At 41.6% G+C, this 20,374-nt stretch overlaps 2 protein-coding genes across 12 annotated transcripts in view; one reads left to right on the forward strand and one right to left on the reverse strand.

Annotated features, from left to right (window-relative positions):
- Window positions 1-20,374, forward strand: part of FUBP1 (far upstream element binding protein 1) — a 114,576-nt gene that overhangs the window by 45,016 nt on the left and 49,186 nt on the right. The window lies entirely within an intron of this gene.
- NEXN (nexilin F-actin binding protein) overlaps window positions 1-20,374 on the reverse strand; it is a 77,381-nt gene that overhangs the window by 11,875 nt on the left and 45,132 nt on the right. For 4 of the 7 annotated variants that reach the window (XM_077450404.1, XM_077450409.1, XM_077450405.1 and 1 more), the window contains 7 exons: window positions 18,731-18,879; window positions 17,885-17,926; window positions 16,180-16,377; window positions 15,698-15,877; window positions 15,069-15,254; window positions 9,782-9,976; window positions 7,128-7,325 (listed from right to left, as the gene is read on the reverse strand). In XM_077450404.1, coding sequence (XP_077306530.1) covers window positions 7,128-7,325; window positions 9,782-9,976; window positions 15,069-15,254; window positions 15,698-15,877; window positions 16,180-16,377; window positions 17,885-17,926; window positions 18,731-18,879 — 1,148 coding nt within the window. The remainder of the gene's footprint in view (window positions 1-7,127; window positions 7,326-9,781; window positions 9,977-15,068; window positions 15,255-15,697; window positions 15,878-16,179; window positions 16,378-17,884; window positions 17,927-18,730; window positions 18,880-20,374) is intronic. The other 3 variants (XM_077450406.1, XM_077450410.1, XM_077450411.1) reach the window with 3 other exon arrangements.

A 20,374-nucleotide genomic window follows, 5' to 3' on the forward strand; every position in this document is an offset into this window, starting at 1 on the left:
TTTTGGGAGCCTAGCCGCGTACGGGACCCCGAAATCCAAGCACCGCCTTCAGGATTTCTAAGGGCATACATTTTTTATTTTACTCCTCACTACCTATCACAGTTTTGAAGGCCATAAAATGCCAAGATGGCACAAAACCCCCCCAAATGACCCCATTTTGGAAAGTAGACACCCCGAGCTATTTGCTGAGAGCCATGTTGAGACCATTGAATATTTTTTTTTTGTCCCAAGGGATTGAATAATGACAAAAAATTTAAAAAAAATTTTTTTTTACAAAAAGTTGTCACTAAATGATATATTGCTCACACATGCCATGGTTATATGTGGAATTGCACCCCAAAATATATTCCGCTACTTCTCCCGAGTATGGGATACCACATGTGGGGGACTTTTTGGGAGCCTAGCCACGTACGGGACCCCGAAAACCAAGCACTGCCTTCCAGATTTAAATATAAAATGCTACCAAAAAAACTGTTAGCGATCGCAGGGATCAGGCCTGACTCTGCGATCGCTGCAGTTATGTGTTTAGTGTTTTGTAAGTGACAGTGATCGATCGATACTGCACTTGGGTGGGCTGGGCAGAGGGGCAAAACGCAGGTGCTAGCAGGTATCTGGGCTGATCCCGCTAACAATGCGTTTTTTTTGGAACCCTGAACTGCTGGGGACGCTAGTATAGATCTGATCAGATCAGATATTGATCTGTTCAGATTCTATACCACTACGGGAGGTGTATGCTTTGCGCGTGGGTGTTAGCGGTACTGGCACTAACCTAGTGCTGCCTGGGGCGACGCAGACCCTGACCCTAAAACCTAATTGATATCACCCACCGGGTGATCAGGGGGTTAAACCTTTATTGGGTAATAAATGGTGGGTGCCCTGATGCTATAAAAAGCAAACTAACCAGAGTCACCCGTAACACTTATACGGTGATCAGTGGTGAAAGGGTTAACTAGGGGCAATCAGGGGGTTCAAATTTTTATTAGGTAGTATATGGGGGTTCCTGGCGCTATATAAAAACCTGACGGGGAACCTAAATAACTAACTGGCTAACCAGCGTCACCAGTGACACTTATACTGTGATCGCTGGTGAAAGGGTTAACTAGGGGCAATCAGGGGGTTAAAACCATTATTGGGTAGTATATCGGGGTACCTAGCGATATAAAAACCTGGCGGTGAACCTAAAAAAATAACTAGCTACCTAGCGACAGTAGCGACACTGATGCAGCGATCAGAAAAATGATCGCTTAGTGACACTGGCAAAAGGGGGTGAAAGGGTTAACTAGGGGCAATCAGGATGTTAAAACCATTATTGGGTAGTATATCGGGGTACCTAGCGATATAAAAACCTGGCAGTGAACCTAAAAAAATAACTAGCTACCTAGCGACAGTAGCGACACTAATGCAGCGATCAGAAAAATGATCGCTTAGTGACAGTGGCAAAAGGGGGTGAAAGGGTTAACTAGGGGCAATCAGGATGTTAAAACCATTATTGGGTAGTATATCGGGGTACCTAGCGCTATAAAAACCTGGCGGTGAACCTAAAAAAATAACTAGCTACCTAGCGACACTGATGCAGCGATCAGAAAAATTATCGCTTAGTGACACTGGCAAAAGGGGGTGAAAGGGTTAACTCTAGGGGCAATCAGGGGGTTAAATCTTTATTGGGGGGTGATAGGGGGCTACCCTGGACCTAACACTAACTGCCCTGACAGTTTTTACTTTTACAACTGACACTGAATGCATTGATCAGTAAAGAAATGATCAATGCAATCAGTGACACTGTGATGGGGGTCGGGGGGCGATGGGGGGGGGGTTTGTGTACCTATGTGTCAGTGTAGTGTTTTGGTGCACTTACTTTTAGTCTTCTCCTCGTAGTCCGGTCAAAAAGACTTCCTGTGTAAACAATACACAGTGGGAGGAAGTTCGTCATTGGCCAGGAGCGATCCAGAGGGGGTGGCCAGAAACCAACGGCCATCCCCTCATCACGGATCGCTCCTGGAGGGAAACGGACCGCCGTATCCAGCGGGAGGGGGTCCGATCGGACCCCCCACCCGCTGGAAGGCAGGCACATACATGTACGTGCTTGTGCCTGCCTGTGCCATTGTAATGACGTACATTGGTAATACGGCGGTCCTTAAGTCGTTAAAAGAAATCCACTTTGCACTGCAAGTGCACATGGATGTAAAGTCGCTGTAGATCTGAGGGGGACATGCAAGGAAAATAAAAAACAGCATTTTAGCTTGCACGTGATTGGATGATAAAATCAGCAGCGCTTCCACTCATTTCAGATCTACTCCTTAGATTTAGAGCGACTGCACTTCCAAGTGCATTTTCAGTTCACTTTCAAGTGCAATTGCAGTGCAAAGTGGATTTGCCTTTTGTAAATAACCCCCAGTGTGTGTGCTTTCCTAAAATTATAAGGCTAAATACCTTCTTTGCAGAGCCCTGCAGTGCAGACACGTGACTAGCTTGCATTCATCAGATGGAAATCTCAGCCCCTCCCACTGTACTCACTCAGAAAGGGAAGCAGAGGGAGGTCACATGACAGGACAGCAGGGCTCTGCAAAGAAGTTATTTAGCATTATAATTTTAGGAATACATACACACTGTACTGACCAAGGGCCTAAAACAGAGAATCAAAGTAATGAATACATGTGACTTTACAACCATTTTAAAAGTTATTACACAAATCTCCAGAATGGCTGTGATATTTATTCACTTACACAGAATAACATGGCTCAAAACCTGGTCAGCTGAAGGTGGATGTCTCTTTGAGGCACTTTCATTGATTTATTAAGCACTTGCTGTTCGGGCAATTTTTTTAAGTTTTCACATGCATGCTAAAAAGGAAGTCTACTGGAAGTCTACCGGATGCAGCATCGGCCCCCACCGGCTCTAAGATTGATAACTGAGCGATCAAAGAACGCAGATCGCATGGTTCTCAGTGCTCTGTGAGCAGAGAGCTGGTGACTGTCAGTTACCGTCTCTCTTCTCTGCCAACCCAACCCCCCTACCTCACTCTATGGAGCACTGAGCTGTGAAGGGGGTGGGAGCGGCTGGCTCAGCCTCTCAGCGACTTGCTGAGAGGCTGAGCCAGGTGCCAGTCCAGGCTCCAAGTGGATCTCAAAAATATGGTCACGATTTTTCCCCAGCCTGGGTCGGCTCTGTGAAGTTAGTCGATAAGTGGGCTTCAGCAGCAGAAGTACAGCCAAACAAGCTTTAGCAGTACTTATTTAACCAGCCATGATCTAATAATCTTTTCAGCTGGCAATTCAGTACAAGGTAAAAGTGATCACTTTTACAGGCAGTGAAAGGGGGTCTGCCCCGGATAGACCCTAGAACTCTATGTAAAGAGGAACTGTAACTGCCCATGCTATCACAAGAGATGTTGTTCATCCATTGTGATCGCGATAAAGTCAATAAAAAAAATTAGAGATGGTGTAAAAAAAATGTTTTTTTCTTTTAAGCGCCCCGTGCTCATGCACAAATGGGGACAAGTCATGGCCAAAAATATTGGCACCCATGCATTTCTGTAAGATAATGCACCACTTCGCCCAGAAATTGTTGCAATTAGGTGAGCACATAGTTTGGAAGTTGAAGCAGCACGTAAGGGGATTCATGCTAACAAAAACCTGATTTACAGACGATTGTGTTTTTTAATATGGACTTTGCTCACAGCCTTATATTTTTAACTTTATCTCATGGAGTGATACCACTAAGCAGTGTGATATTTGATGTGTTTGTATTTATTATGATACTCTTTCACTTAATATTTTTTATGGTTCACATTACTTAATAATTGTTTGAATATATACTGCATAGTATTATCAATAATTGCTATTTGTAGCTACCTCCCTATAATTTTATTTAGGGGTATTTGTTGTGTTTTAAAATATAATATAGTGGATAGTGGTTTATCATTTACCATTTACAGTGTTAATTTATGTGGGAACACATACAGGTGTATAGCAGCAGACCCCACCATTACTCTGTCACTAGTATTACAAGTTTATTTGTTTTCACATATTAGTGCAGGGGATCGAGCACTTTTTTTATGGCCACTATAGCAGCGGATTCCTCATTCCTATCTGTAATCTCAGACCACCTCTTTCCCTTGTCCTGCAGCAGGTGTGTCACAATTACCAGAAGCGGAAGCCGCTGGGCGGGACACCAGGGGTGGAGGTGGAGATTGATGCCAGGCACTGAGGAGGCTCGTACCAGAGGAGGCAGGGCTGTGCAGCACTCATTCTTGTACACAGCAAGTGTCATTCCTGTACACAACAGGTGACATTCACCCGGGACCATTAACGTCTCCTGCCCTCCTCTATGGCAGCAAGTGGCTGTAAATTAAACATCAAGCTGCTCTGCTCACCTCCTCCAGTTTCTAACAGGCCACAGACCGGTACTGGTCCGCAGCCTGGGAGTTGGGGACCCCTGCTATAGTGGACTGGTTCGGAGAATATATTTAAACCTGTTCACGGTACTAAAACCCAACAGACATTTGCACTATCCTGGATAGAGGTCGACCGATATATCGGCCGATATTTGACGTTTTTTAATTAATCGGCATTGGCCGATTGTGCTGATAATAAAAAGGCTGATTTAGAACTACAGAAAGACTTGCAAATGACTTCTGTAATTGAAGTCAGTGCAAGTTGCCTGAGTCTTCATAGAAGTGACTCCTCCTCTCTGGGCAGTCTGCCAAGAAAAGAGTAAAGAGATACAATGTTTACACTTGAATGAATGATCTGAACTCAGTGTGTAGAGTTCTCAGTTTAACCATTTAAAGACTAAATCTTCTCTGACACTTGTTGCTTACAAGTAAAAATCCTGTATTTTCTGCCAGAAAATCACTTAGACCCCCCAAAAATTATATATATTTTTTAGCAGAGATCCTAGGGAATAAAATAGCGTTTGTTGCAATATTGCAATGCGCAGCGGTCTTTCAAATACAATTTTTGGGGGAAAAAAATACACTAATGATTTTAAAAAATAAATAAAACTAAAACAGTAAAGTTAGCCCATTTTTTTTTTCGTCCAAAAGTTTTGACTACCTGTTTTTATTTAATATATAGTTTTTTTTTTTTTGTAAATCATACATACAAGTAAACTGATTGGAGGTTTGTTTTGTTTAATAAATGTTTAATTGTAAGAAATTTTCTGTATCACTTATTAAGGCTGCTTTCACACTGGAGCGGGCAGGCGTTGATGATAAAATGCTGCTAGTTTAGCGGCGCTTTACCATCATTTTAGTGGTGCTATTCGGCTGATAGTGGGGCGCATATACCCCAGCTAGCGGCCGAGGAAGTGGTTAAATGCGCCCGTGAAGCACCGCTGCCAAATCACATTACATGCGCTTCGGCAGTGGTGCCCATTAATATCAATGGGCAGGAGTGGTGGAGAAGCGGTATACACCACTCCAAACGTGCTGCTTGCAGGACTTTTTTTTTACTTCCAGCCAGCGCATCGCCTCAGTGTGAAAGCACTCGGGCTTTCACACAGACTGCAGGGGAGCCGTTTTACAGGCGCTATTTTTAGTCCAAAAGCGCCTGAAAAACGCCCCAGTGGGAAAGGTGTCTGTTAGATTTTATGAGATGAAGGGGGATAAAAAAAAAAGGAAAATAAAATAAAAAAAATCGGCCTAACAAATCGGCCCAAAAAAATCGGCATCATATATCGGCCATCGGCTGCCATGATTTCTAAATATCGGCATCGGCCAGAGAAAGACCCATATCGGTCGACCTCTAATCCTGGACCTAAAATACTTTAACCGAATACCTTTAATTTCCAACATTTCACATTTAAATCTGCAAAGTTAGTTATTGCTTCTCTGAGAGGAGAATACTTGGCATCTGTGGACATTCTACATTTTGCAATAGAAGAAGATTGCTTCCAGTTTGTTGTACTGCCATTTTGCCGCTGCTACACATGGGAGATCATGTAAACACACTGAAGTGGCCAGAAAATAGGTAAATATACAAATTTTTCTTATTTTTTCTTACACAGGTAAGTCAGTATAGGTGTTGGGGGGGGGGACATTGTTAGACCTCATGTACAGTGCTGCTGATAAACGGATGTTAGCAGTTGGGCATTTATTTCAGCAGCTCCTGAACTCTCCTCTATGTTATCTTATCTGTCCATGTGCACTGAGTTGTTTAGAGTCGGTTGAGTTTAGTGGCATTTTTTAAAAGCAAAAATTGCGTTCAGGACGGTATTTTATTGCCATTTGAAACGCCAAATGCTTGTAACAGCATGTAAACGAGTCTAAACACTTTAAACCGTGTTTATAAGCGTTTTCATTTATAGGCCCTTTTTAATGGAGAAACATTTCCCACCATTGGCAATATGGAAAATACGATTTTAAGCGATCTGATCTCATGAACGCCACTAAACGCGGCATGTAAAAGTGGCAAAACTGACATTTTTATACGTCGGGTTACTAGCTGTCAAGTTACTAACTGTCAATGTCCTGTGTACGGGAAGCCTTAAGCCGCGTACACACGGGCGGACTGTCTGTCCAACTTAGTCCGCCGAAACACATTTCAGCGGACAGTCCGCTCGTGTGTGGGCTTCAGCGGACTTTTTCGGCGTGCAGTCTGGCGGACTAAGTATTTCGGAATTTCCGTAATATTGTCCGTCCAACTTTGGTTTCAGCGGACACTCCGCTCGTGAGTAGGCTAGTTGGACGGACTAAGTATGGCGCATGCTCAGAAAGGATTTACACGGCGAAAGGTTGCATTGCTGTGTATTGGACGTCCTATTTCTAGTCCCGTCGTACGTGCTGTACACGTCATCGCGCAAGCTTTCAACGGACTGTTTGTTCATCGTGTGTGGTCAAGTCCGTTCATTCGAAAGTAGGACGGACTGTCCGTCGGATTGTCTGACGGACTAAGTTGGCCAGACAGTCCGCCCGTGTGTACGCGGCTTTAGGATTAGTTAGGTGATGCCTTGGATTCCACTTTGTCTACTGCAGCATATATTGTTAAATGGTAGGCCATAGTTATATTTTCAATGGTGTTTGATGTTGTCCTGTGGACTGTATGAGGCCTCATCTCAATACGGGAGCAAAGGTAAAAGCCTTCATGGTGGTAATTACAGTTAGGGCTAATAGTTTAGAAGCAGTGTACCTCTCCCATCTCCTGTCGTAACTGAGCAAACTCGTGTTTTTCTTGTTCCAGCTTTTGTTTTTTTTCCTCTTCTTTTAATCTTTTCTCTTCATCCTTTTTCTGTTTGAGACGTTCCTCAAAGTTTATATCCAGTTTACCTGGTGCAAGTGTCTCCTGAGATGTGGTCTTACTGAGAGGCAGGTCATCTTCATCTGGCTCCTGATGGGAACAACAAATAACATTCATTTGTTTGGCCTTCCTACATGATAGAAGACCCTGTCTAATGAGTAAAGGGATTACAGTCAAGGCTGCTATTGCCTGGCTTCTGGAAATAGTTATTTTTTTAACAATTTAGCACAGTGTAATGTTGCTGCATGGTTCTTCTCTGTCCTTGGCTGGCTTTGCCAAAGAACCACAACACAATAGCAAGGGAAATAACATTGCCTTCAATTAGTGTTATTCACACCTATGCACTGTGCTAAAATGATGCATGTTACATTTTTGTACAACGCTATACAGTGTGTCCCACAGCAACACATTCACACATGATTGCACAGTATGAATAACATTTAAAACTGCTTTGGCTACCTGTTGCATAAGCAAGGAATGAAGCTAAATGCGCTGATGCCTCCTCAGGGCAATTGCCAGCACCCCAATTATGAACTTGAGGTTCAGTTCAGGGAGGGTTGCAAGTGGCCCAAAAAATGCTAGTTTGCCATACCTAGTCGAAATGGTCTCTGGTTAAGCTTGATGTGCACGGCAACCATATGTACTGAGGAGTAAATACAAAGTGAACATCCACAACAGCTACATGCATCCATCTTTTTAACCACTTGCCGACCACACAATGTACATTTACTGCGACAGGCTGGCTGTGCAGAATCACATATATATATATATATATATATATATATATATACGTGATTCTGCATTTCCCGGTAGGGGGTGCGCCTGCCCAGCTGTGAAGTAGTTTGTCACAACACATGCAGATCACTGGGTCCCTGCCAGTGATTGACTAAGGGCACCCATCGATCGGCTCTGGGCTTCACAGAACACAGCTCTGTGAGTGTAAACAACACAGAAATGTGTTCCATGACAGGGGATCTAGTTGTTCTTTCAAACAACTAGATCCACAGTAAAAGCAACACACATAAACACTTGTTGGGCACATAGTTAACACCTTGATTGCCCTAGATGTTAACCTCTTCCTGCCCAGTGTCATTATTACAGTGACAGTGCATATTATTAGCACTGATCACTGTAATAATGTTACAGGTGATGTCGGTTGCAGTTCCCACAGTGTCAGTTAGTGTCAATTTGCGCCATGTTCCACTATAAGTCGATGATCACTGCATTTACTAGTATAAAAATTAAAATAACTAAAAATGGCAGCATAAATCACATAGATTCTAGACGCTATAACTTTCATGCAAACCAATCAATACACACTTATTTAGATTTTTATGCTTAGTCTATTAAACACCTGCCAAGTTTGTTTTGTGCATGACTTTTTCAAATGGGTGCATGGTTTGCTATGTTACAGGGAACATCGAGAAGTGTTAATTGTTTCTTAGCCGCTTCCTGAAAAATGTACCTTTTGGTCTTGAATCCCTCATGAAAATTAGCAGTGCAGTTTCTCTTGTGCCTACAATCTAATAGCTGTATAACTGCAGCATAAAACTAAAGCGCTGCTATATTGGTCTGCTAGTTTTAGATGATTTTAAGATGTGCTGCTCCCTCCCCGTTCTCCCTGCTAGAGGCTCTGATATGAGAAAGAAAAGCCTTGCTTCTACCAAGATTGCCACTGCCAAACACAATGGGGTTGAGTGTAAAACCTGGTGCAGCAGTGCATGGTAGACAATCAGCTTCTAACTTCAGCTTGTTCAATTAAAGAGGAACTAAACCCTGATGAGTTTACTTCCTCTTTCATTCCCTGCAAAGGTAAAACATAATGGACTGCTATGCATCGCATAGTAGTCCATTATCTGTCACTTACCTGACACAGGAGCCAGCGAAGTCACCGCTGTCCCCTGTAGTCCGGCGCATCCATCTTCTCGGTGGGTCTCGCTCCTCCGCTGCTGTCATTCGGCGAAGCCGCGATGATGTCACTCCCGCGCATGCGCACGGGAGCGCGTCACTCGCGGCATATCGCCGTTGACCGTGGTGCGACTGCCCGCCGCATGCGCTGTAGACAGCGGGGCCTGTCTTTCGCCAAATATCTCCTAAACCGTGTAGGTTTAGGAGATATTTCTTGGACCTACAGGTAAGCCTTAATCTAGGCTTACCTGTAGGTCAAAGTTGGTTGTAAGGGTTTACAACCACTTTAAGTTTTCATAATAAAACCTATAAGCTGATTGATGGTTTCTACGCAGAGCCACACCAGATTTTGCACTCTCTAGTTTTAGTAAATCAACCCCAGTGTAGAATAAGGCTTGATAGTCAGTAATGGGGAAAGTGCAGCCTTAGAGGACCACAGCCAATACTGGACACTAGCCCTTTGCCTGACTTTTTTTTGTCACAGCTTCAAGAGTTTACCTGTTTTTGAATAGTGTAAAAAAAAAAAAAAAAACTTTTCATTTTATGGAGCATTTTGTAATAGTTTATGCATGCACATCCAAGAGAGCAAGAGTACCTTATACCCACAATCTCTAAGGCTGTTTTAGTTGAAGACATACCATGTTTTTCCTTGCCTCTGCAAACTGCTTCCTCTCGTCTTCCAGTCTCCTCCGGGCTTCCTCTTCTGCTCTCCTGTGCTCCTCTTCTCTTCTTTGCTTTTCCAGTTCTTCAAAACCTAGTTTCAGTTTGCCAGGTTGGCTGTACTCCTTTGTATCTTCCAGTCTGAATTTTTCATCCTCCTCCTCATTGGAAGCCTGTAAATGCAACATATTTACTTTCCCAAACATTTTAAAAACTATTACAAGAAGCTTCCCAACTCGTGTTAAACTGAGCAACTTCCTGGCCATCTCAAAATATTGACATTGGGCTTACATAGAGCTGAACTAGCCAGTCTGATGTCACAGGTCTTTCCTCTTTTTTGATGTAGGGGAACAGTCCTTCTATCTAGACTCAGCAGAGCTCAGTCCAGGAGTAATGTGATGACAGCCTGGGCTCACAGGAAGTAGGCAGACAACCTAAGAGTTTTGAGGATTTATAGTGGGGAAGTACTGCAGGGCACATATGTGGTCTCGAGGTGAGCTTTTTTTTTAGCAATGCTGCCTTTTTTTATTTTATCAGGCACTGGGCATTTAAGTAAATAAAAAACAATTAGACTTCTGTTTTAAGTGTATGTTTTAAAAGAAATTGGTGTAAATACTTAATTAATTTATATCTTAGTATCTGCATAGCAGAGTTCAGAAAGAAAGGGCAGCAGCACAAGAAGTCAGTTGTGCTGTAGTGCTCATGTGCCAACAAGGTGCCTTGAAAAGGTATTCATAACACTTAAAATTTTCCATATTTTGTCATGTTACAACCAAAGACGTAAATGTATTTTATTGGGATTTTATGTGATAGACCTACACAAAGTGGCACCTAATTGTGAAGTGGAAGAAAAATGATAAATGGTTTTCAGAATGTATTTACAAATAAATATGTGAAAGTGTGGTGTACATTTCTATTCAGCCCCCCCTGAGTCAATACTTTGTAGAACTGCCTTTCTCTGCAATTACAGCTGCAAGTCTTTTTGGGGATGTCTCTACCAGCTTTGCACATCTAGAGAGTGACATTTTTGCCCATTCTTCTTTGCAAAATAGCTCAAGCTCTGTCAGATTGAATTGAGAGTGTCTGTGAACAGCAATTTTCAAGTCCTGCCACAGATTCTCAATTAGATTTAGGTCTGGACTTTGGGCCAATCTAACACATGAATATGCTCTGATCTAAACCATTCCATTGTAGCTCTGATGTATGTTTAGGGTAGTTGTCTTGCTGGAAGGTGAACCTCCGCCCCAGTCTCAAGTCTTTTGCAGACTCTAACAGGTTTTCTTCTAAGGCCGCGTACACACGGGCGGATTGTCTGCCCAACTAAGTTCGTCAGACAATCCGACAGACAGTCCGCTCAAAATTTGAATGAACGGACTTGACCACACACGATGAGCAGACAGTCCGCTGAAAGCGTGCGTGATGACGTGTACAGCACGTACGACGGGACTAGAAAAACGGCGTCCTATACACTGCAATGCAACCTTCGGGCGTGTAAATCCTTTCTGAGCATGCGCCATACTTAGTCCGTCCAACTTGCCTACACACGAGCGGACTGTCCGCTGAAACCAAGTTTGGACGGACAAAACCAAGTTTGAACGGACAAAATTACCGTATATACTCGAGTATAAGCCGAGATTTTCAGCCTCTTTTTTGAGGCTGAAAGTGCCCCCCTCGGCTTATACTCGAGTCATCGCTGTCTGCCCGCTCGATCAGCGTGTCGAGCAGACAGACAGCGGCCATTCTGATTCAAAAGCCGCGCCTCCGGCTCCCCCTTCGCCTGTGATAGGCGGAACACTGAATTTCCCAGCAGCCTGTGTTCCGCCTATCACGGACTTCGTATCATCCTCGTACTACGGACGAGGATGATACGACGTCTGTGATAGGCGGAACACAGGCTGCTGGGAAATTCAGTGTTCCGCCTATCACAGGCGAAGGCGGCGGCGCAGCTTTTGAATTTTACAATGGCCGCCGACGAACGAAGAGGGCACGGGACGGAGGCAAGGCACAGGACGGCACGGCACGGGACGGGACGGGACGGGACCGGAGGCAAGGCATGGCGGCGAGGCACGGCGGCGAGGCACGGAGGCAAGGAGGCTCGGCACGGGACGGAGGCTCGGGACAAAGGCTCAGGACACAGGTAGGCTGGACACACACACACACACACACACACACACACACACACACACACACACACACACACACACACACAGGGATGGATGGATGGATGGAGACACACACACACAGGGATGGATGGACGGACACACAGGGATGGACGGACACACAGGGATGGACGGACACACAGGGATGGACGGACACACACACAGGGATGGACAGGCATGTCTTACCCTCGGCTTATACACGAGTCAATAAGTTTGCCAGTTTTTTTGGGGGTAAATTGGGGGCCTCGGCTTATATTCGGGTCGGCCTATACTCGAGTATATACGGTACGGAAATTCCGTAAGACTTTGTTCGTCAGACAGTCCGCTGAAGCCCACACACGAGCGGATTGTCCGCTGAAACACGGTTCAGCGGACTAAGTTGGACAGACAATCTGCCCGTGTGTACGCGGCTTAAGATTGCCCTGTATTTGGCTCCATCCATCTTCCCATCAACTCTGACCAGCTTCCCTGTCCCTGCTGAAGAAAAGCATTCCCACATCATGATGCTGCCACCACCATATTTCACGGTGAGGATTGTGTGTTCAGGGTGATGTGCAGTGTTAGTTTTTCGCCACACATAGAGTTTAGCTTTTAGGTCAAAAAGTTAAATTTTGGTCTCATCTGACCAGAGCACATTCTTCCACATGTTTGCTGTGTCCCTCACATGGCTTCACGCAAATTGTAAAAGAGACTTATGGCTTTCTTCTTGCTACTCTTCTATAAAGGCCAGATTTGTGGAGTGCACGACTAATAGTTGACCTGTGGACAGATTCTCCCATCTGAGCTGTGGATCTCTGCAGCCCCTCCAAAGTTAAGATGGGACTCTTGGCTGCTTCTCTGATGAATGCTCTCCTTGCCCGGCCTGTCAGTTTAGGTGGATGGTCATGTCTTGGTAGGTTTTCAGTTGTGCCATACTCTTTCTATTTTTGGATGATGGATTGAACAGTGCTCCGTGAGATGTTCAAAGCTTGGGATTTTTTTTATAATCTAACCCTGCTTTAAACTTCTCCAAAGCTTTATCCCTGACCTGTCTGGTGTGTTTCTGGTCCTTCATAATGCTGTTTGTTCACTAAGGTTCTTTAACAAACCTTTGAAGGCTTCACAGAACAGCTGTATTTATACTGAGATTAAATTACACACAGGTGGACTCACTAATTAGGTGACTTCTAGAGATAACTGGTTCCACTAGATTTTAGTTAGGGGTATCAGAGTAAAGGGGGCTGAATACAAATGCACGCCGCACTTTTCACATATTTATTTGTAAAACATTTTGAAAACCATTTATCATTTTGCTATCACTTCACAATTATGTGCCACTTTGTGTTGGTCTATCACATAAGATTCCACCAAATACATTTACATTTTTGGTTGTAACGTGACAAAATGTGTAAAATTTCAAAGGGTATGAATACTTTTTCAAGGCACTGTATGTATGTATGTGTGTGTGTATATATATATATATAATTGCACACACACAATATTACCAAAAGTATGCCTGGCTTCACACGCACATGAACTTTATTGGCATCCCAGTCATAGTCCGTAGGGTTCAATATTGAGTTGGCCCACCCTTTGCAACTATAACAACTTCAACTCTTCTGGGAAGGCTGTCCACAAGGTTTAGGAGTGTGTCTTTGGGAATGTTTGACCATTCTTCCAGAGGCGCATTTTTTAGGTCAGGCACTGATGTTGCAGAGAAGGTCTGGCTCGCAGTCTGCGCTCTAATTCATCCCAAAGGTGCTCTTATCGGGTTGAGTTCAGGACTTTGTTCAAGTTCCTCTACCCCAAACTCGCACATCCATGTCTTTATGGACCTTGCTTTATGCACTGGGCCAAATCATTTGGTGGAGAGGGGATTATGGTGTGGGGTTGTTTTTCAAGGGTTGGGTTCAGCCCCTTTGTTCCAGTGAAGGGAACTCCTAAGGTGTCAGCATACCAAGACATTTTGGACAATTTCATGCTCCCAACTTTGTGGGAACAGTTGGGGATGGCCCCTTCCTGTTCCAACATGACTGCCCACCAGTGCACAAAGCAAGGTCCATAAAGATATGGATGAGCGAGTTTTGGGGTGAAGGAAATTGACTGGCCTGCACAGAGTCCTGATCTCAACCTGATAGAATACCTTTGGGATGAATTAGAGAGCAGACTGCAAGCCAGGCCTTCTCTCCACCATCAGTGCCTGACCTCATATATGCGCTTTTGGAAGAATGGTCAAACATTCCCATAGACACACTCCTAAACCTTGTGGACAGCCTTCCCAGAAGAGTTGAAGCTGTTATAGGTGCAAAGGGTGAGCCAACTCAATATTGAGGGCTACGGACCAAGACTGGGATGCCATTAAAACGTGTGTGTGTGTGTGTGTGTGTGTCTATAAAGGCAGGTGTCACAATACTTTTGGTAATATAGTGCGTGTAATATATATATATATATATATATATATATATATATATATATATATATATATATATATTTATATTTATTTATTATATCTGTATATGAAGCTGTTTGCCTGCAGTTCAGCTTTTAAAAAAAAGCAGCAAGATTTCAAAATTAGTTTTAACCCCAGGCAGCCAAACAGCAAATGATTTATCTTATGCATTTATTTTTTAAAAAGGAAAGCAAGTTAAAGTGCATAAGTAATTTGCAAGCTGGCATTATTTGAAAAAGCCATCTATTAAATGCAAGTACCAAAAAGCGCCCCAAATTAATGATGCACTGAAATACAGTAGGAAAGTGATTGACAAATAATCGTTGCAGCAGCCATTTTATATAATTATAGCAAGAAGCTAAGAACTGCAGCAGCATTCTGCAGGTAAATATATCAGAATGCTTTCATTTTTTGTTAAATTGAGTTGACTAAATGTAGTTTGTTTAGAAGAGCGTGTAAAAACTTCTAGTTAAAGCCAAGCTCCTTGCCTCAAGCTCACCTGCTGCGTTCTTCCAACTACTAAATACAACGATAATAGAAGGCACATTAACTTTGTAAAATGCATTTGTTGGCCATATTGGAGAACTGTTGGAACTAGCTTTGAAAAAATTAATTTCTGTCACGTTGACGAGCCTTCTTTTACCCCATCATAGTTTAAAAAATATTTTTCTACTCTACCATGCTTTTCCTTGCTTCTGCAAATGCTCTCTTTTCTTCTTCCATCCTCCTTCTTGCCTCCTCCTCTGCTCTTATCCTCTCCTCCTCCTTTCTCTGTCTCTCTAACTCCTCAAAACTCAACTTCAGTTTTCCTGGACGGAGTTCATCTTTGTGTGTGTTGACTTGTTCTTCGTCTTCGTCATTGACCTTTGGAAAACAGATGCTAGAACGTTATGTTGTCCTCATTTTGTAGCAAAAGATATTTCTTGTTTAGGTTCACAGCAACATTTCAGATTATTACATGGAAAGTTGAAGACCCAAAGGAAATCAAAATGTCTACAAAACTAAATATTACAGATAATTACCCTTTCATCTAACTGAGAAGAGACAAAAATTTAACATGCCTATTATCAAGGCTAAGGAGCTGTACCTCTGGAAACACATCCCAAGCAACTATCGTGGGGTAGAGGTAAAAAAGGTCAAAAGATTGAGGGAATGTGGGCAGTGTATTTAGGTAGATAGCTCTAAGCTTGGAAGATGAGAAATGATCTTCTCTTATATGCTTAAAACGTACCCAAAAAATCATTTGTAAACAAAAACCTTCTAATAAATCAAGAATCCGAAGACTAAAACAATTCCATTTTCTTTACCGCATATTGCCTTGCTTCTTCAAATGCCCGTCTCTCTTCCTCTAACCGTAGACGAGCCTCTTCTTCTGCTAGCTTTCTCTGCTGTTCCTGCCTTTGTTTTTCTATCTCCTCAAATGTTAATTTGAGTTTTCCAGGTGTCGTTTGTTCTTTGCTCTTCTTGTCTTGGGTTTCTGTATCATCCTTAGAAAATAAGATGTGCTCTCATAAGTTGGGAATTTTTTTTCGAAGTTGAAATATTGACTGCTAACAAAAGTATTGAAGCAACCACAAATACCATAAAACCATGGTCGTGTGTTACCATCAAGTAAACCAACTTAAACACATGAGACATTTCTCTTCTTGTGACTTTGGAATTCCTGCCTACAACATGTGGCTAGAATGATATGACCTCTATGTAGATGTGATCCTCTCAGTTTAAACCCAGTTTTCTGGTCTTATCAATTGACAAAAGCTATAACACTTCCAGTATATCTAACCATTACCATAGCAGAGGAACGTCTCTTTGCTTCTCTGAATGACCTCCTATGTTCATCATATCTTCTCTTTTTTTCTTCTTCACGTCTGTTCTTTTCTTCCTCTTCCCTCTCTTTTTCCAAATCTTCAAAATGAATATTTATTTTTCCAGGAGATCTAACTGCCTTTTCTGGCGTGACCGCAACTTCAACTTCTTCATTTCCTTCCTGTTTGAAATAAACATTCTTCTTGGTTAGTGGATTTGTTTTAAAACCACTGTTTTTGCTAAGAGGAAACCTGTGTGTCTAAGTTGACAAATTCAACTCTGAAAACAAAAGAATGTAAGTTTATATGATACAGGAAGAGTTATTATGGAACACAGGATGACCTTGTTGTCAGAGCATCTTCATCAAGGAACAGTAACGGCAGGTATAAATCTTGCAGATGTGTCATTTGACCTGATTTCATCACTCCTTTTGGTAGACTAATTTGATACTGAAAAAATATGAGGAACTTTCATACTTTTAACTTGTATAACCACTTGACCTTCTGAAGATTTAACTCCTTTCCCGACTAGGCCATTTTTTGCGATACGGCACTGCGTTACTTTAACTGACAATTCAGTGGTCGTGCAAAACTGTACCCAAGTTAAATTAATGTTCTTTTTTCTCACAAATAGAGCTCTCTTTTAGTGGTATTTGATCACCTCTGTTTTTTTTTTTTTTTTTATAAGACTTAGTTTTGAAAAAATATTTTTTTTTTACTTTCTGCTATAAAGCATATCCAATAAACAAAATAAAAAATAAAAATCGAACTTCATTAATTTAGGCCCATATGTATTCATATTTTTGGTTAAAAAAATTCCAATAACCGTATATTGATTGGTTGGCGCAACAATTATATCTTCAAACTGCGGGATATTTTTTATAAATTTTTTTACTAGTAATGGGGCGATCAAGTGACATAATTATTCATCTTTTTTAAAAACAGTGTAAAAATAAAAAGTAAAATAAATAAGAATTTTTTTTTTAAACACGCCCTGTTCCGCCGAGCTCGCATACAGAAGCGAACGCATACATGAGTAGCACCCGCATATGAAAACAGTGTTCAAACCACACATGTGAGGTATCGCTGGGATCGGTAGAGTGAGAGCAATGATTCTAGCCCTAGACCTCCTCTGTAACGCAAAACATGCAACCTCTAGAATTTTTTAAATGTCGCCTATGGAGATTTTTAAGGGTAAAAGTTTGTCGCCATTCCACAAGCAGGTGCAATTTTGAAGCGTGACATGTTGAGTATCAATTTACTTGGCCTAACTTTATCAGAATTATAAAATTGGGCTAACTTTACTGTTGTCTTATTTTTGAATTCACAAAAGTGTATTTTTTCAAAAAAAGTGCACTTGTAAGAGCGCTGCGCAAATACAGAAAGTATTGCAACAACCTCCATTTTATTCTCTAGGGTGTTAAAAAAAAGTATAATGTTTGGGGGTTCTAAGTAATTTTCTAGCAAAAAAAAATGTTTTTTAACTTGTAAACAACACATCTAAAAAAAGAGGCCCGGTCCTAAAGTGGTTAAAATTAAATTGTAGACATTTTCACCAGTACATTACCTTGTGAGTTTAAAAGCAGGCTATTTCCTTATCCAGTAAGTGTTAGTGGAGAAAAGTGGAAAAATAGGAAGAGTAGCAAAGGAAGAAAGGGTTTTTTAATTGAATAAATATTATCTTTTTACCTCCATGTCCGAGTCACTTTCCGCACAGTTAATGTCCTCAATCTATCAAATGAGAATTTTAAAGTGTCAAACCCTTCTGCTTATCTTATACAAAATTAAAAAAATGTTTTTTCTTCCTCAAAAATAATCTCTTCTGAACAGCTCAAGATCTCAGGTGCACTGGAAAGAATGTAATTCTGTTAAAAAAAATTCTAAATTTAAAACAACTCCTGAAATTGAAAATACAGATCTGTAAGCTTATAGCTAAAAAAAAAAAAGTAAACAAAAAATGGCCAAGGTTCTACAATTGTTTTTAGTTCTGTTTTTTTCATCCTTTTATTAGAAAAGCACTCCAGTAAGTGTCACTGTAGCGTGTAAACATGTGCACAAAAAAAAATCAAAGGAGCAAGAAATATAGAACGCTGTATCTTTAATTATGCTTATCTGCACATGAAAGCTTAGAGTAAGAACTTTTGTGCTGGCTGCCACTTGGATAAACATTTTTTCTCGATGACTATGTCGACTAACAAGCATACTTGTACACTCTTGACAGTCATCTTCCTTGTCTCTTTACCACCTTTGAGCAGTGTTAAACATGCATTGTTGCAAGCTGCAAAACATGCCTAAAAATACTAAATGTCAGCTGCAGACTTCATTTATAAACAATTAGATGGTTAGTTCTAGCTAAGGCTTAATATAGGAATTTTCTGTATCTATATTGCAGCAGGTAACCCATGAATTCAGTCTATAGTATGTGTGGTACAGAAGAACTAGGACCAAAGGCATAGCAACACATTCTGCATGTTGTTATCCGTGAACTGCTGTCAGCACTTTGATCAAGTGCATGTTTGAGTATTTGAGTCATACCTGTTCGGCTCTCTTGGCCAGTTCACGCTGAATCTTTCTTTTCTCCTTTAAGTCTTGTTCAAGCCTCCTTTTTCTCTCTTCCTCCATTCTTTTCCTTTCCTCATCTTGTCTTTGCTTCTCCATCTCTGCAAATTTCCCTTTAACTGTACCTGAACAGAAAGGGCTGATTGGGTTAGGAGTCACAAACGCGTACAAGCTCCAGTTTCCATGAACACCACTATTGCATACCACTTAAAGTATTTGTACAACCAATACTTTTTGTAGTAGAATAGGCAAAAGCTAGAACCCCACCAACTTTTATTTCCATTCTTGTCCATGTTGGAGTTTTATCCTCGCAAGGACAGTAGGTGAGGTAAAATCTTCATAACGTAGCCCCAGATAGCAGAAAAAAACCCACAAGAGTTCTTCTCTTTCCCTGCTCTAAAAATAGATAAATACATTTTGGCAAAGCATATGCTTTAAATAGAGGATGCCAGGCAAGAGCATCTCTAGGAGCCAGAGGTACTATTGCTCAATGAACATGAAGCTACTGCTTCTATATTCTTTCTCATGAGCCTTTAATTAAAGATAACCTGTCATGAATAGAATATGTGGGCTTGAACTGATGACTTCTTTATGAAAGTACTAGTGGTCTGTCTGGCATATTGATCCTGTTGCCTCAATGATTTTTGATTTGTAGACTCACTGCATGTACAGTGCTCAGGATAAATGAGTACACCACAACAATTTGTCAAAAAACTTTACTTTCCTTTCAGAATTAACATTTTCAATGGGACACCATACTATAAAATACTCCCATAAATGCGGGACATTGATTGCAACCAAGATTTGTTCATTTGCACACACAGAAAAGTATTTTTCCTAATTCAGACCACATGGACCACGTTGCAGACATTAATACATCTCAATGAAAGTCTTAGGAGCAAAGCTAAATTTTAGACAACAAAATTCTAATTAATAAGAATTCAACTACAGGTGAGTCTAATTATTCAATAAACAGGTGTCCAGCGGACAGTTGATTATTAAAGGGTGTTACTTAACAAAAAGAAACCCCCCTTCCCATTTTCTGCTGTCAGCAATGGCACCACATGGAAGAGAATTGTCACATGGTTTGAGAAAGAAAATAATTTTGTTTACACAAGAAAGATGAAGGCTATAAGAAAATCAGCAAAATTTTACTTATCAGTGAAAATACTGTAGTAAAAGTGATACAAAAATTTTACAAAATTGGTACTGCAACCATCTCACAGAGACATCCTGGCAATCCACAGAAGTTAACACCTCGACACAAGTGTCTTCTGATGAGAAGTATTGAAGAAAATCGCAATGTAAGTTCACTGCAGTTAGCTAAAGAAGTAGAAAGCCAAACTAGGGTGCTTGTCCTGTGACACAATATGGCGTACATGGCAGAGGAATGACATACGTGGGTGTTGTCCATGAAGGAAGCCTCTCCTAAAGACAATGCACAAAAAAACCCCGCCCAGAATTTGCCAGGGCCCATGCTGGAAAAGACTGTTGGGACTCTGTACTCTGGAGTGATGAGACCAAGATAAATGTTTTTTGAACTAATAGCTTCAAAACTGTGGCGTTGCAAAGGGGAGGAGTACAAAGAAAAATGCATGGTGCCTACACCATGTGGCGGTG

This window comes from Lithobates pipiens, unplaced genomic scaffold (assembly GCF_037356315.1).
Source record: "Lithobates pipiens isolate NorthernLeopardFrog02 unplaced genomic scaffold, aLitPip1_a1.2 Scaffold_23, whole genome shotgun sequence".
Lineage (NCBI taxonomy): Eukaryota > Metazoa > Chordata > Amphibia > Anura > Ranidae > Lithobates > Lithobates pipiens.